Source organism: Alosa pseudoharengus, unplaced genomic scaffold, assembly GCF_046254945.1.
Source record: "Alosa pseudoharengus isolate Yale_2024_CS ecotype anadromous, Long Island Sound unplaced genomic scaffold, YU_APseudo_1.1 YU_APseudo_1.1_scf_15, whole genome shotgun sequence".
Lineage (NCBI taxonomy): Eukaryota > Metazoa > Chordata > Actinopteri > Clupeiformes > Clupeidae > Alosa > Alosa pseudoharengus.
This window is the reverse complement of record NW_027468620.1, coordinates 22,942,953-22,957,964: the sequence shown is the minus strand read 5'-3', so window position 1 is coordinate 22,957,964 and position 15,012 is coordinate 22,942,953. Positions and strand designations below refer to the sequence as shown.

General features: G+C 44.8%; 1 protein-coding gene across 1 annotated transcript in view; it reads right to left on the bottom strand.

Moving 5' to 3' along the window:
• Positions 1 to 15,012, bottom strand: part of vrk2 (VRK serine/threonine kinase 2) — a 15,741-nt gene extending 729 nt beyond the window's left edge. The window contains exons 1-13 of the mRNA XM_076285934.1: positions 14,624 to 15,012; positions 13,753 to 13,808; positions 13,202 to 13,271; positions 12,432 to 12,519; positions 11,257 to 11,365; positions 10,753 to 10,845; positions 10,315 to 10,447; positions 6,381 to 6,501; positions 5,739 to 5,797; positions 4,520 to 4,695; positions 763 to 900; positions 508 to 666; positions 245 to 403 (exon numbers count right to left, since the gene is read on the bottom strand). Of these exons, the coding sequence (XP_076142049.1) occupies positions 245 to 403; positions 508 to 666; positions 763 to 900; positions 4,520 to 4,695; positions 5,739 to 5,797; positions 6,381 to 6,501; positions 10,315 to 10,447; positions 10,753 to 10,845; positions 11,257 to 11,365; positions 12,432 to 12,519; positions 13,202 to 13,271; positions 13,753 to 13,808; positions 14,624 to 14,750 (1,488 nt within the window). The 5' untranslated portion in view covers positions 14,751 to 15,012. The remainder of the gene's footprint in view (positions 1 to 244; positions 404 to 507; positions 667 to 762; positions 901 to 4,519; positions 4,696 to 5,738; positions 5,798 to 6,380; positions 6,502 to 10,314; positions 10,448 to 10,752; positions 10,846 to 11,256; positions 11,366 to 12,431; positions 12,520 to 13,201; positions 13,272 to 13,752; positions 13,809 to 14,623) is intronic.

Below are 15,012 nucleotides of genomic sequence, written 5' to 3'. Positions count from 1 at the left end.
AAAAGTTGCAGCACAAACATTATGTTTTGATTTTATGTAATACTTCAGTGAATAAACACATTTCTTCATACGCCTTGTTATGTCTTCATATACTGTAAACTGTATGTACTTTTTTTTTTTTTTTTAAACATACAGACCCAGCTAACTAGATAACAGTAGTAGTAGCACTGCATTACTCTTAAACACAGAGTAAGTAAGTGGATCAGGGCTCAGTCTTGTGGCGGGGGCTCCGGCGAAGGCTTACTTGCTCCATTGCAGGGCACAGATTGTCTACTGCCGCCCCTGCTGCTGCTCCTCTCTGGCGGGCTCCCTCGGCTCTTCTGTACTCTGGCCCCGGAGAGTAGTCTTCATCGCTGTCCGCAGGCTTCGCCCTGGACCCTCTTTTGACAGGACTGGCTCTTTTCTGGAGTAAAGGTTTCATGTGTGAATAAAAGAAAGACCAAGAAGCAGCAGCAGTCCATTTAGTGGAGCTTCTCATGATGCAAGATTGCAAAATAACTTATTCACCTTCTGTGGAGGCTTCGCTGCGTGGCCTCTGCCACGAGCTGGGGCTGGCCTAGTGTCCTCAGAATCAGAATCAGAGGCATAATCATCATCATCTTCCTCCACAAGAATGGGCTTTGGTTTAGTTATTCTTTTTCCAGGAGGTTTGGCTAGGCCAGAGCCCTAAATGATAGTGAAAGGGAGGAACCAAGATATTTCAGGAAACCACATCACGGTATTAGATCAGCTTCTAACTGCATATAGATGAAACAACAATACCTGTTCACGAGACTTTCCTGATGGTTTCGCTCTGTGGAGACTCGGCTTTGGGCTATCCTCATCGGAAACATCACTGCCAGAAGGAATGGTCTTTGGCTTGGCTGTTCTTCTAGCGGGAGGTTTGGCTTGGCCTGCAGTCTGAGCATTAGAAAGGGAAAAAGGAGGTAGGAAATGTCACAAGGAATCTTTATGTTACTATACATCCTCATGAATCACCACTTTATTTTAGCCTTTGTCCTCAGAACGTGCTTCAGAGCAATGGGACCAATTCCATTCGGAAGAGCTTCTGTGCTGCCGAGTGCTTGGGGTTATTCCCTTAAGTTTTGCATTTTACATTAATTCCAATTGTCAGTCTTAGCCATCTATTCATTGGCTAAGCCCGTGTGCAGACAGAGGGAGGTGAGGCAGAGTACATGGCTCTGACAGGGAGGGAGTGTTCTACATTCTTCATCAGGAGGGGTGATGAGAGACCGAGGAGCATGGAGGGCTCTGGTTCTTATTAAATCATTAGATGCTGGGAGATCAGACCTCGCACGGGCTTCGGGTCACAGGCCTGCCCGTCCTCTCCGGTGTTTGAAGAGCACGGGTGAGAGAGGGCCAACAATAAGAGTCCAAGGAGGGAGAAAATCCCCATCCACTCCTCCATTTTTCCCCCCTCCGACCCCCACAATCTTTTACTCCCTGACTGTCCAACTCCTGCCTCACCTTTTTTATCTTCCCAGCTCTCCTTTGCTCCCTCTGTTTTTGTTCCTGTCTACTCAAGCTTCTAGAACTTTCTTTCTCTCGCTCTTTCTCTCTCTCTCTCTCTCTGCTCTTTCTCTGACCTGGACACCCCCCCGCCCCCCTCCCCTCGTGATTAATGGTCTCTCAGTGCTCTCCCAAAGGTGGCAACTCTCCAAACTAAATTTGGCCACAGATCACCCGTGAGGTCAGGTGCAGGCAAAATAAACGCAGAGACGGAGTGAGAGAGCGCCGAGAGGCGATTTCCATGTGGCGAGCAGGAACGGCGGGCCACATCTTGACGTCCTGACGTGGACGCGGGAGTTCGGAGACGCCCGAGGTGACACTGACGGGTGTTGTTTTAAACTTTCCATTCAAAGGCAGTTTCGGCTTGACCTTTCAGAAGGGGACGAACAGAAAGAGAGAGAGAGCCAGAGAGGGAAAAATATATGACTACAAAGAAAAGCAGGGTGGGAGCTCCAATCTTCAATGCCCTCAGTGTTGACACTGATCTCTTCCATCTGCCCATCGGGTCTGGCCAAGGCCTAATAGAGGGATGGAAAGAAAGAAAGGAACACGGAATAGAGGGAGAGTTAAAGAGCCCTCACTCGAGCTTCACACATTCCTTTTTGTAGGGAGATTTCAATGAAAACGTTGCGGTGAAGGGGTCAAGCGTGGATATTGTTCTGAAGAGTCGTTTCAAGGTTCTCTGTCTTTATGCTGTACCTCACCTTAACCCAGGCCATATGAAAGAGGGTAGAAAATACGTTTTGTGGAGGCAAATGGTCACAACTTCTGCATACATTTGCAAAATAAGGGCTATGGGCATTGGCATATAGTGACGAAGATAGCAGGACAAAAGGAAAGGACCAAAAGGGTCAGGAAAGGAAGGGGTCAAGCTTGGATATTGTTCTTGAGTTGTTTCAAGGTTCTCTGTCTTTATGCTGTACCCCACTTTAACCCAGGCCATATGAAAGAGAGTTGAAAAACATATTTAGTTTGAGACAAATGAGCATGCATTTATAGGATTATGGGTTATGGGCATTGGTTATTTGCTTGGGTCTAAACAAAAAGCAACCAGAGCTTTTCAAAGATATAATAGCAGGACCAAAGAAAACCTAAACCTAAAAAACAGGTTTATATTGAGTGGCGCTGAAAGCATTTTTTTCCAGGGGTGATGCTGTGGGGTTTAAGGAGATGGAGAGCTTAAGTTTAAAATATGTCATCAAAACAAAATTAGAAATCTTTGCCTTCAACAAATTACCAGGCTAGCCAAGATCCAACTCAAAGATGAGCTTTTGCTACATCACCATAACTGTCAATATAACCACATTCATGCATCTTTGTCGGCCTCTGGCGTTCTGCTTTCCTGGTGTTGGATGGGCACCAGCTAGCTTTCAGCCTCTGATAATATGCCATGATAGGAAAAAAAACTAAAAACTGCCAGAAAACTTGAGGGGATGAACTGAAGAGCTAAAGTGGTGTTGCTGTCCTGAAAAAAATTGTGCACCAATTTGACTACACATGGTACTGTTTCAAGGTACTCGAAAAAGGGCAAAATTAAAGTAATTAAAGTAAGCCTGGCAATTTAGTGGTAAACAGCCTTGTGTGAGAGGTCCTATGGCTAGGTCACTGTGGTAAGGGTGTTTGTGACACAGACGGGCGAAGTGGCCATAAATTGCACTCCGATATTGTGGTTATTTACTAAACTCGTGGAACTTTGACTAGCAAGCTGCTTTTACACTTTAACTGCAGATCAACCTAATGGGCAGTCAGTGCATAAAAAATAGGATAGGAGATGAAATTTATTTAAATAAATAAATAAATAACAAGGCTAACTGCAATTCTGCCAGGTGATCTCCTGGCCTCTCATAAAGCATGTGTATTCAACAGCCTCCAAATTGGGCTACTTGGGCTTTCTCAGAGTTCAGCGGTTCAAGTTAGCTGTGAAGTGATCCAGGGGAGAATGCATGCCCCCACCCCCACCCCCACCCCCACCCCACTTCACACCTCTCCATGAGCACTGAGCTCTGACGTGAGGTCACCTGAGGTTAACCTCCCACTCACCGGTCAAGATTCACCGCCTTGTTATATTTAGGAGGGGAATTGATACAGTATCTCCTCATTTTGTGACTTTGTGGTTTGTTTAGTTTTTTTTTTTTTTATGTGAAAAAGCATAGACTTTATAATATACACGCATATACCAGTACACAAATTGACATACAACTTTACTTGGGGACAAGCTAAACAAATTCACCTTAATTTCAACAACACGGTAAAAATAAATGCTCATCACAGTTATTGAGAATCTAGACAATATACACATCCATTCACCCCCCTGGTGTTGACATGTGATGGGGAGTATGAGAGTGACATTTTGCCATAAATAAACAGGATGTTAATGCAGAGGCTCTCTGCTGGATGCTGTGGGTGTACTGTAGCTCCAGGCGATGGCGGGCGTTAGACGGCCCTTATACTGTCACCACTCAGTCACTCTCCCCTCCGGGCCAAGACCAAAGGCCGACGGCATCACACCAAACCCGGAGGAGAGGAGACAGGATGGGAAGAGAGAGAGAGAGAGACACAATGTGCACAGGATCAGAAGTACCGTACAAGGAGAGGAGGAATGCAGAATGGCTAGAGCAGAGGGAGAACTAAAAGGACCACTTGCACCACTAGCAGTCCCTCAGGAAGCGAGAACTGGTAAACAGGAGTGCGGAGGAGTAGAGCTGAGGAGAGGAGAGGAGAGGAGAGCGGACGGAGGTGAGAGGGGGCCGGCGGGGCGCACGCAGACCACAGGGCTGTGCGTCTCTCACAATGTGCTACGGGTCAAAAGAGGGGTTTTCAGACCCCGGTATTTACTGCTCCCTCCCAGACAGATAAATCCAGGCGCAGCCCCCACACCACAGCAACCCTCCATCTGCTCCACATTAAAACCAAAACACTGACGACGGGCCAAGAGCCCATCACACACACATATGCAGACATACAGTGCATAGGGACTCAAACACGCTCACACGCACGTACACACACTCACCCTTAGGGCTGATGGCTCCGACACCTTCCCTGGTCTGGGTCTGGGGAGGTCCAAGAGGCCTTGGCTCCTGGAGGGCTTTGGCACTCCTTCACTTAGCGCCCGTCTCAGTGCCTGGTAATCGGGCCTCTCTTTGTAGCCCAGGGCTTTGACGTTGACCATGAATTGGGCAAGCTCGACTGGGAAAAGAAGGGAGACAGAGAGGGGCCAATGAAGTGAAAGATGGTGGTGAGATTTCAAGAAGTTTCTGAGGCCTGCTTTCCCTGCAGGTGAAGTCAATTCAGCACTTCAATTAAACTTGGTCTCATTCATTTGGAGCTTCAAGTCTTGGGTAGCAACCTGTGGCATGTGCACTTATTAGCAGCAACATCGCTCCAATGTCTCTCCATTGGATTTTCCACTCATAACCCAAAAATCACACCCTGGCTGTCATTCTCTTTGATCTCTCTCTCTTCGCTCTAACCCCCCCCCCACACACCCCCCACACACACACACACATTAGAAACATCAAACCTCTTTCACCAAGGTCATCCTGCCTGAATCTGCCCATCTAACTGTCGAGGAGATATGCGGTCAGAAACGGGGCCTCAAAGAAATGCCACCACTGCCTGCCTTCTTCTCGTCACATGTGTGCGTTCGGCTTTACGGTATCTTGACTTTTCTTCCCCAACATCCGAACTCTCATTGCTCACAGTAATAAATATGCTGCTTATGGAGCTAGGATTTGTGCCGGGAGCGAGGGAGGCTGTGAATGTATATCACATGCACAGGCTTGATGCATGCTGGAGGTCTTATCTCCCTGGTCCAGCTGCCTAGGGCTGCTCGAGGTGGGGGGAAATAAGGCCTAATAATCATAGATCACAAAGGCTCCTTCACACGACACACGTGCCCTCTCCCTTTTTTTTTTTTGGGAAACGGCAAGCGAGATAATGACCTGGAGTTGAAAAAGAGGGCGCTTTCCTTCAGCGACGACATGGGCCCTGTTTTGATGGAAGACAGGCAGGGAGATTGCGGTTGGGGTGGTGAGAGTGTGCCGTCACAGAGTGGGTGAGAGAGAGAGAGAGGACACGGTCACCCCACCACACACACACACACACACACACACACACACACACACACACACACACACACACAAACCTGCAATGCCCTCGTCCAGTTCATGTGTGTCTTCTTAGACACACCTTGTTGATCATTTGGACAGGCCCTGTTGACACACACTTACCATTGCCAGAGGCTGTGCTTGAGAGCTGAGTGACCGACTCAGGCAGATTTGACATCAGCCTGAAAAAAGACAAACAATAAGCACAGGCAGACCAAAGTTCAGTATGACGTTGGTTGGTCACTTTAAACATTACTAGTGAACCGTTAAGGTAAGAAATACAAACAGTTAAAACTTTTCACTGGCACTTAAGGATTTAACCTTTCGTGGTTAACTAAACTTCCCCCTTTTCCCGAGACTTGAAATTCCCTGGTATTATTCAAAGAGCTTTTCAAGCCACCCACCAATGTATGTTTAATATATGACTTTTTTTACATAACATAGTGACCTCGAGGACATAAAAAGACAAAAACATTATTACTTCATTATGGTCCGAGAACGATTTTTTTTTTTCACAACCCAAAAAAGCGGTCCAATCTGCCTGCCATGTCCCCTCAATCTCCCTTTCAAAGAGCCTTTGAGAGAGCAAACTCAGATGGCTCCCTGAGGACGACTCGGGGCCTGTCATCAGTAGCCTGCTACATGTGGAGGGCCCTGGCCACATCAGAACCTGCGGTTGGAACCCGGGAGACGGGGGGAAGGGGGGGGGGGGGGGATGGGGCTGAGGGAAAGGACGGTTAAGTGGGGGCGAGTGAGTGTGCATACTTGGCCTTGGCTTCCTGGACCTGAGTCGGGTTTCTCAGGACGGAGAGCCAGGGTAGGGTCCCGCACAGCCAATGCAGGAGACAGTAGCCCAGAATTTCCAGGTCCCCCCGTCTGGACGGAGCTGTAGGAGATATAAAGAGAGAGAGAGAGAGAGAGAGAGAGAGAGAGAGATGCGAGGGGAGAGGAAGAGAGGAAAAGAAAGGAAGAAGCAGAAGAAGAAGGGGAGAGAAGTGAGTACCTGGCCCTTGCAGTCGCACAGTAAAAAGAGGCAGCTTTGATTAAGAGGCCGTGTCAGTCCCCTGGTGAAATATGCCCTTATTAAAAAAAAGAAAGAAAGGAGGAGAAAAAAGGAAGAGAAAGAATAGAGCAGGGTTAGTGGGGGTGATGATAAAGAGGAGTATTTTGTTTTCTCAGCTGGAGATCTGGCCCAGTTCACAGACAAACCGGGCCCTTTTTTGTGGCGAAGAACTCTGGAGTTAAGAGAGACGGTCAGCTTCCTCCCTCGACCAGACGTTCCTTCTCTATACCTCCCCTTCTCGCTCTCCTCTCTCTTCCCCTTTTTGTCTGGTCTGGCGGCTCGTCCCAGGGAACCTGATCCGCGCGGCCTCTGACATGATCCAGACAGCCCGTGGCCCGGCCCGACACTTTCACCGACAGCGAGCCAGGCAGTAAAACAAAGAAATAAATGTCTGAGCTCAAATTGTTCCCACATGTTACTGGATTCCGTGGGGTCTGCACTGGCCTAAGCCAGAGACCCTAAGAGCAGTGTGTGTGTGCGCGTGTGTGCGTGTGTGTGTGTGTGTGTGTGCGTGTCCGTGTCCGAGACCTCCTCCACCTTGAGCTCCGGCCCTAGCACATTACACAACTGCCATCTAGTGTAAACACACTTTCCTTCACTTCAGAGACTCGCCGCTGCTTTTCTAGTGCTGCAGCTTATTCAGCCCAGTTCCAAAGGCCCGATCACACATGTGAACAGCACACCACACCTCTTTATTTTTTAATGCTCACCATTTTTCCCCGCCATTTCATCTGCATGATCACTCCATCGGAGAATGCTTCCACCCAGAGCATGCTTAATTCACTCCGACATGCTAAATAACCTGCGAGATCAATGCAATTGCCCTCCGCTCTGGGGAAAAATCGGAGGCGAAGCCTCCTGAATAAAAGAGCCAGGATCTCAGGCCCAAAGTAAGCCCCGAGGCCCGAGCTCACCGTAACTTTTCTTCACAAGCCCAGTGCACGCACACACACACACACACAGTTTGACATGCAGAATTCCAAAAGCTCTAAGATGAGTCCATCTAGGCTTAGTATTCTGAGAGCGACGGGCTGACTGTGCCTGTGGACTGTGTTCTCACCCGCTGTCTTGGCAGTGACAGTCCCTGTCAGTTAAAGAAGAAACACTGTCTGTCGAGTCCAGTTGGTTTGGCTTGCACAGTGAAAGGTGAACTCCGTGGCCTACAGACGTCCAAGCAAAACAAAATAAGCCCTGGATAGTCCACATCAGTCTCCCCACTCGCTGCAATCCTTCACACATTTACATGGATCTATTACAAACTGAAGTGCTTTAATTATTGTCAGGGCTACGACTTGAAACGATGACCTTCATCAGTATTGGCACAGCTTTGGGAGAATTATGAAAATCGGAGTAGTGAAACATCATCTCCGAAAAAGCTTCTAATGCTCAGCGACATCCATCACCACATGCCAAACACAGACGCTCTGTTTCGACCTTAACTAAATAAAGATGAGAAGTTAACGTAATCACACGTGCACGTTCCCCCCCTTCGTGCGAAACCAACCCGCTCCAGCTGGAGGTCATCAATAAGGCTAAATTAAGCCCATCTCAGGTTGCTGCCTGGAGACTTCCATCAACTCAATACTGTAACGGTGGTACATCTCTCGAGAAATTACCTATCGACTGCATTCATCAACGGAGAAAATCTCCGCCTCGATCCATGGCGGCCATTGATCCCGACATTTGCATTACGGAGAGAGAGTCCGCCAAGCGGCCCTCTGGCCAATCAGGGAGCTTGGTGGAGAGCAGCCACGTGTGGGACAGTGAGAATTTTAGCCTACAATTGTATACTTTGTAGCAGAACTTGATACACCAATGTCCAGAAACATGATCAAAATATGCAACATAACAATAATAGTACAAAAAACATGGCATGACAGCCCCAGGTGACGTGTGTGTGTGTGTGAGTATGTGTGTACAGTATAGTGTGTGTGTGTGTGTGTGTATGTTGGGGGAGGGGGTTACTGGAATTACCCACAAACACTGGGGACTCAAAAATGTTGTTCATAATTGCCGTCCCATTGTTATTCAGATTAGCCAAAGCGCTGTGTCAAACTCTTGAACCTCTCCTTCTGGATCTCCACCCTCTCGCCTGCAACCCTCCTGCTGATAATTAGGCCTTCCCTCCCAGTTCAGTGGGGCACACAACACACCATCTCCTCATTCTTCTCACCATGGTAACACATCAAAATCTATGCAAGGGCTGTGTGTGTGTGTGTGAGGGGAATGGCAGTGGGGTGGATTTAGGGGGGGGGGGGGGGGCACCAAAATCTGCATTCATCTACTGAGATGACTTGGTGCTAACGACCTAAACAGCAGCTGTCAAGCATAGACTGCTTGCAACAAACCTTCACCAATCTCAGACGTCACACTGTTTCATTTGATCAGACGTCACAGGCACTGACGTGGTGGGTGCGCTCCTGTTGCACCAGGCAGGTATCCATCTGGACTGGGGCCTGCTATACGCAATGCTAGCTGCTAACGTAGCCTGACCCGTCACAACTGACGCAATATGATTTACACCGTGTTAAACCCCATCTGTCTGGGAAAAGGGGAGAGAGCCAATGCAGAACACATGGAACGCAGCATCCGTGGAACGCTAACAAATTGTGCGAAGCTGATGCATGGTATGAACCTTGCAGGTGAAAGGAGGAACCTAGCTTGAGTCCCTGTGTGATTTACTCACATTCATATCAAACCTCACCTCAGCACGGGGCTGCAGAAAATGCCTCAATACATCATCGACGGCTTTCTTCATCTTTACGTACAGTATGGCTAACATTTCACATATCTGCTAATAAGTAATGCATCTAGTTAGTGGTGAGCTCTACTTCTCACCAAAACATACACTAAAAAGTGCTTGTAATTTATGCAGACATTACATTCACAATGAATTATGTGTGTAAAACCGCAACATAAATTGCAGGCTTTGCAGAAGCTTGACTATTAACTTTGAATACTTCAGCATTTCACTATTGTCCAGCAGCTATGATAAAAAAAAAATTGACAACTATGCCTTTTAATCATGTTCTCCATTACTGCTGACTTTGCACCTTGTTATTTTATTATTATTGTTGTTTTGATGTATTGACAAACTTGACAACTTTACTTTACTAGACACATTGCTATTAGCAGCTTTTCAGCCTCATTGAAGTCACTGTCCACTCTCAGTGCAAGCCAAGATATTGGCTTTGCTTCTTTGCCTAACATATCATCAAAGCTTTAATTAATGGCTAATGAATACAAGATGCAGGTTATGGCTTTAACTAATTAGGGAATTGTTCAATTTGGACTGTCCAGGCATACATGCCCTGCAGGATCAATATCCAATAAAAAAAAAAGCACTGTATGCAATTTACCACCTAATGGGTTTCCAATACCTTGACCACACGTTAAGGGAGAGATATGAAGTTGAGTACACATGTGCCTCATTAAAGTGGTCAGTAATGAGGCACAAACTGTTACACTGGACTACGGCCTCTATCTCTCACAAAAACACACTCAAGGTAACATACAGAGAGCATGTAAAATGGGAGTAACACACTATACATGGAAATGCTCTGCGTCAACGCAAAAAGGAATATAATGGATACTGAGATGAGAGCATGCTTTCCAAAATACTAAATCAGTCATTACCTACACCATTGTGGGCATCGATGCTTGTGTACTCAATGGTGCCGTTGTGTCCCTTCTTTGGGTTCTCTCTGTAGTCCTTATGGACTCCCTCTGGGTTGTACCTATAAGCAAGGCCATAGTCTGCCAAATACACCTAAAACAGAAAGAACCCAATTTCTAACTAAATTAAAAACAGTAAGTCATGTTGACATTTCTTACCAAAAATCACAAAGTAGCACCAAGAATTACGAAGTACGCTAATTAGTCTAGCAACAAGATCATACAATGACCTTCTCTAATGAGCTCATAAATGCAAGTGCACACAAACAGGGTGACATGAAATGCATAACATCTTTCTCTTTCCATGCCACTGACTGATTAAAAGTGAACACCATAAACACAACACATCTCTTTAACATGGACCATGCTCTTTGCTTATGTGGGCAGAGGTCAGCTCACCTTGTCGGGATCTCTGAGGCCCAATAGGAGATTGGCAGCCTTAATGTCGGCGTGGACGTACTCGTTGTCATGAATATATTCTAGCACGTCCAGCTGCCGGAGACCAAGGCCAAAGGCAGAGGGCGAGGTTAAATGATGAATAATTAAACGGGCACTTAACTAGCACTCCTAATGGGCGCTGACATGTAATAGGGTACACTTAACGAGTCCTGAGCGGGGCCAGTATGCAGAAGATACGGAAAGGCACAGTTAAAATAATGCATGCATTACTAAGGTCTTTTAACAATGTCAACTTGCAGTTTTAGGTCAAGATATGGACAGTTTGGAAAAGTTTGTGTTGCTGTATGATATCCATGTTAGGTATGAGTAATCACCGTTTTGAAAGAAATGTCTCAAAGTTAAAATTATTTGGACTGCTTATCATCACATACATTTATGTGCATTGAACTCTTATGCATGGATAGATGAAATATATGATTTGAAATGCTATGATTCTGAACTCACTAAAAGACATCCAAGCTGTAGGACAGTGTGCTTTGGGAAATGACCTCCACATTCCTGGAGCACTTTCTGCAAGTCAGTGCCAAGCCGATCCATCACCATAAACCTGTACCTGTAAACAATTCAGAAAAATCTTTGCATGGTCAAAACATCAAAAATGTAGCCACAGTACAAACAACACACAGTGTCCCCACACCATCTTAAATGTCATTAAGGCCTTTTCAGGCCCAGCTCCCTCAAATTCAAGCACCCAAAACCCCATTGTTTGAGATACAGATACATTGTTGTTACAATATAAATGTATATAAATATACATAAATGAATAAAATGAAAAGAACAACACGGAGAATGTTTATCCGAGCTATACAGCTTTACAAAAGCTAAGAGTATAATGAGAAAGAAAATAAAAAGTTGACGCTTATCAATATTGTGCTGTGCTACAGTAATGGTAGACTATGTTGTCTCTTGCCTTTCAGAATCAGAACAAAAAGTATATAAATTCACTTACTAAAGACTTTCAATGATACCTGTCTATTCATTTCAATTTTAAAAAACTTTCAAAAGCCATACTTTATAGGACCTGTGGAATCGCTGAATATGTTCATTTTAAATAGCACATTACCAAGGCCTGGCTCAATGATCCTATCGACCACAGAGGTACATGTTTGCTTTGGGTTACCAATTAAAGCATTTATTTAGAAAAATAAACAAGCCAATATACATAGCGGATTGCCGGCATATTTAAAAATGGTGTCTCTCAAGTGCTTACTTCCACCTACTGTACATTTTCAAAAACAAGTCAATTAGGTGCCACATTGCTGATGGTCACACATAACATCGTCAATATGGATTGGTTGAACTTCTTAGCAGGATGCTGCCAGCTCATCCACCAATTCTACATACACAAAATATATGTTTGTGTCCACCAGTGATGTGGTATCTAATTGGCTTGTTTGTGAAAATGTTGGTGGAAATGAGCACTTGAGGAATTACATTTTTTAAAGATGGTGTATGCTAATTCACCAAATCCTGACCCCCTGGAATCAATGGAAGTACCTACAATGTCAGACACACCCACACCACTAATTCACCTGCAACGACAGCAGAACAAGAGAGCACCCCAGATAAACAGCCCTACCTGGACATCACAAATATCCTTCTCCTGATATTGTGTTTACCTTGTTCCTTTGTGTTCAAACAGGCCTGATCCCCAGTAGGCTGGAATACCAAGGAAGTCCAATCCTTTCTTCTTCCTCCATCCGAGCACTGGGAACATCAGAGAGAGCCACTGTCACCACAGCACATTTTCCCTCATTTCATTGCAAGCAGATAGACGCCCATAGCATAGTGCTGTAATGGTAATTTCCAGAATGGAATTATCTACACTGTTATGGTCTTCAAATACACACATATTGACAAATGTCAACCAAAAGCCCCATGTCTCCATACACATGTATGCTCACACCCTGCACAGTTCATGTGAGACTGTGTGTCTTGTCTGTGACTGGCTCTGCACCAGGTTGACAGGTGGCCAGTAGCCCTTTGGAAGAACCAGCATCATTATCTACAATTTGGTCACTCTCTCTGAATTAGTGCTAAAACAAGCTGGGATTGCACTAACGACCACAGAGGTACATGTTTGCTTTGGCTTATTAATTCGCCCAACCGTGGTAATTTCCATCTAGGCACTTCATCAGTGACATGCACTCCTGGCGTGATCACTTTGAGAGGGGCAAGTGGTCTTCCATCTTTTTCGCATAAAATGAATTCCAAGTATCCATCATGATTTTCATCCCTCACAGAATGTTAAGCATAAAATATATGGATAGTGCATTTTGTAAAGCATAGTAGCTTTCTGTTAAAATAGTTTGGGTAACCTGGATACTAAGGTTATGGATCAATCAGTACTGTGGTAGGCCATATGTGGGACTTCTCTGCAAGAACTTACTGCTTTCTGGTTTGGCAGCTCTTTGATAGAATTTCAGCTCTGAGAACAATGGTCCATTCTCATGATACTCCTGAAGAATAAACCAAATGTGTTTTATGAAAATATCATAAAGGTCATAGAAAGGTTACAGAATGACAGAATATATAAAACATACTACAAAAACATATAACATGCTAGCGTGTTCAATTCAATTCAAGTGTGCTTTATTAGCATAACAAATATGTTTGCATTGTCAAATAATTTAAACATACGAATTTAAAGCATTTAAACATAAGGTTGTTATGTTAATGTATATAATAAAATGCATGTTGTTAAGTTGTTATGTTGTGTTAATGGTATAATAATCATACCAAAAATATGAATAATAGAAATGAAAGAGTTCACTGGGATACTGTTTCACAGTGATTGTGGTGGGTAATAGGGGGATTTGCTGCCAAATCATTACGCCAAGAGGCCTTCTCATTTAAAATGCAGACCAGGGCTGTCAGTAACACTGACCAGAGGAGTGGAAACGCTCTGATCCACACAACTAAATCCATTACTGTACTTACGACTTTAATCACAAAATTAGAGCCATCTCCAACAGGTGCGTCCACATCCTGGGAGGCTGGAGAGAAAGAAGCGAAGCGTGACAACAATAGTCACTAGTCATTTCAGAATTGCTCAAACGTCCTTGTTTTCACGCCCCAGCGATAATGCATTAACAAATCTGAGGGTTTTTTTGTTGATAAATTCAAACCATGAGTGGTGAGTCCTCTTATGGTGGAGGCCTAACCACACCACCTCTGCCTAACATGAAAGCAGGGGGCCAGATCTGGCCCGCCAGCAGGTTTCATACGTTTCATACTTTCGTAGGAAAGGAAAATAATAGTAAAAGAAAAACATATTCACATCCAGTTGTCATTGACTGTGTAATAATCTAGGCCTGTAGTAGCCTATTACATTGATTAAACAGAAGCACTACAAACCATCATCAGGAAGGAACATGCAAAAAAAAAATTACCTGGAAGGTAGGTTATTTCAACAAAGAGCAGTATTATGACATGATTTGTGTTGTTTGTTCATAGTGAGTGTAGCGAAAGAGTATATCATCAAACAACAATCTGATATGCAGAAAAAAAATATAGGTTAATGACAACCCCTTCGAGGTCCGGCCCACATTTATGAGTCAGCTGACACCCCTTCGTTAGGCCTAAGGGGAAGTTTTTGCAGCTGAAACTTTAGGGACTTTCTGCTGCTACCTGGACAACTGATTGCTTGCTTGCTTCACACACATAGGTTCGCGTGTTCTATTTTACAAGTTCACATGTAGGTAAACATTTTCTTACGAAAAAAATGTTTCTGCAAGCTGATAATATTTGATAAAGTATGGGAGTTGACTTAATGTAATAACCAGATATTTATGAGCAGATGAGCGATTACCTAGATATATTAATCCAAAACCACCACTGCCGATGACTTTTCCAAGTTTCCAGCTTTTCTTTTCGGTGTCTGTCACAATCCATCCGTCTGGGAGGGGGTTAGGTAGTGCTTTCCTCTTTGGTGCCATTAGGCTACGCTGGCTAGGTGGCTAACACACGCTGGACAATGACCACGAACAGACTGTAACGTTAACGTTAGTTGCTGAAATCAGTAAACGTATCCTCGCTAACGCAGAGGCTACACTAGAACTGTACGGTAGGCTATGTTGTCAGAGCATAATGAAAAGATTCGTTTGCTGTCACATACATTCATTTAGCTATAGCAATGACATTTACTCATTCGCACCATTGTGTCCATCCAAGTTTGACAGTTTGTTTCGATTCACTTCC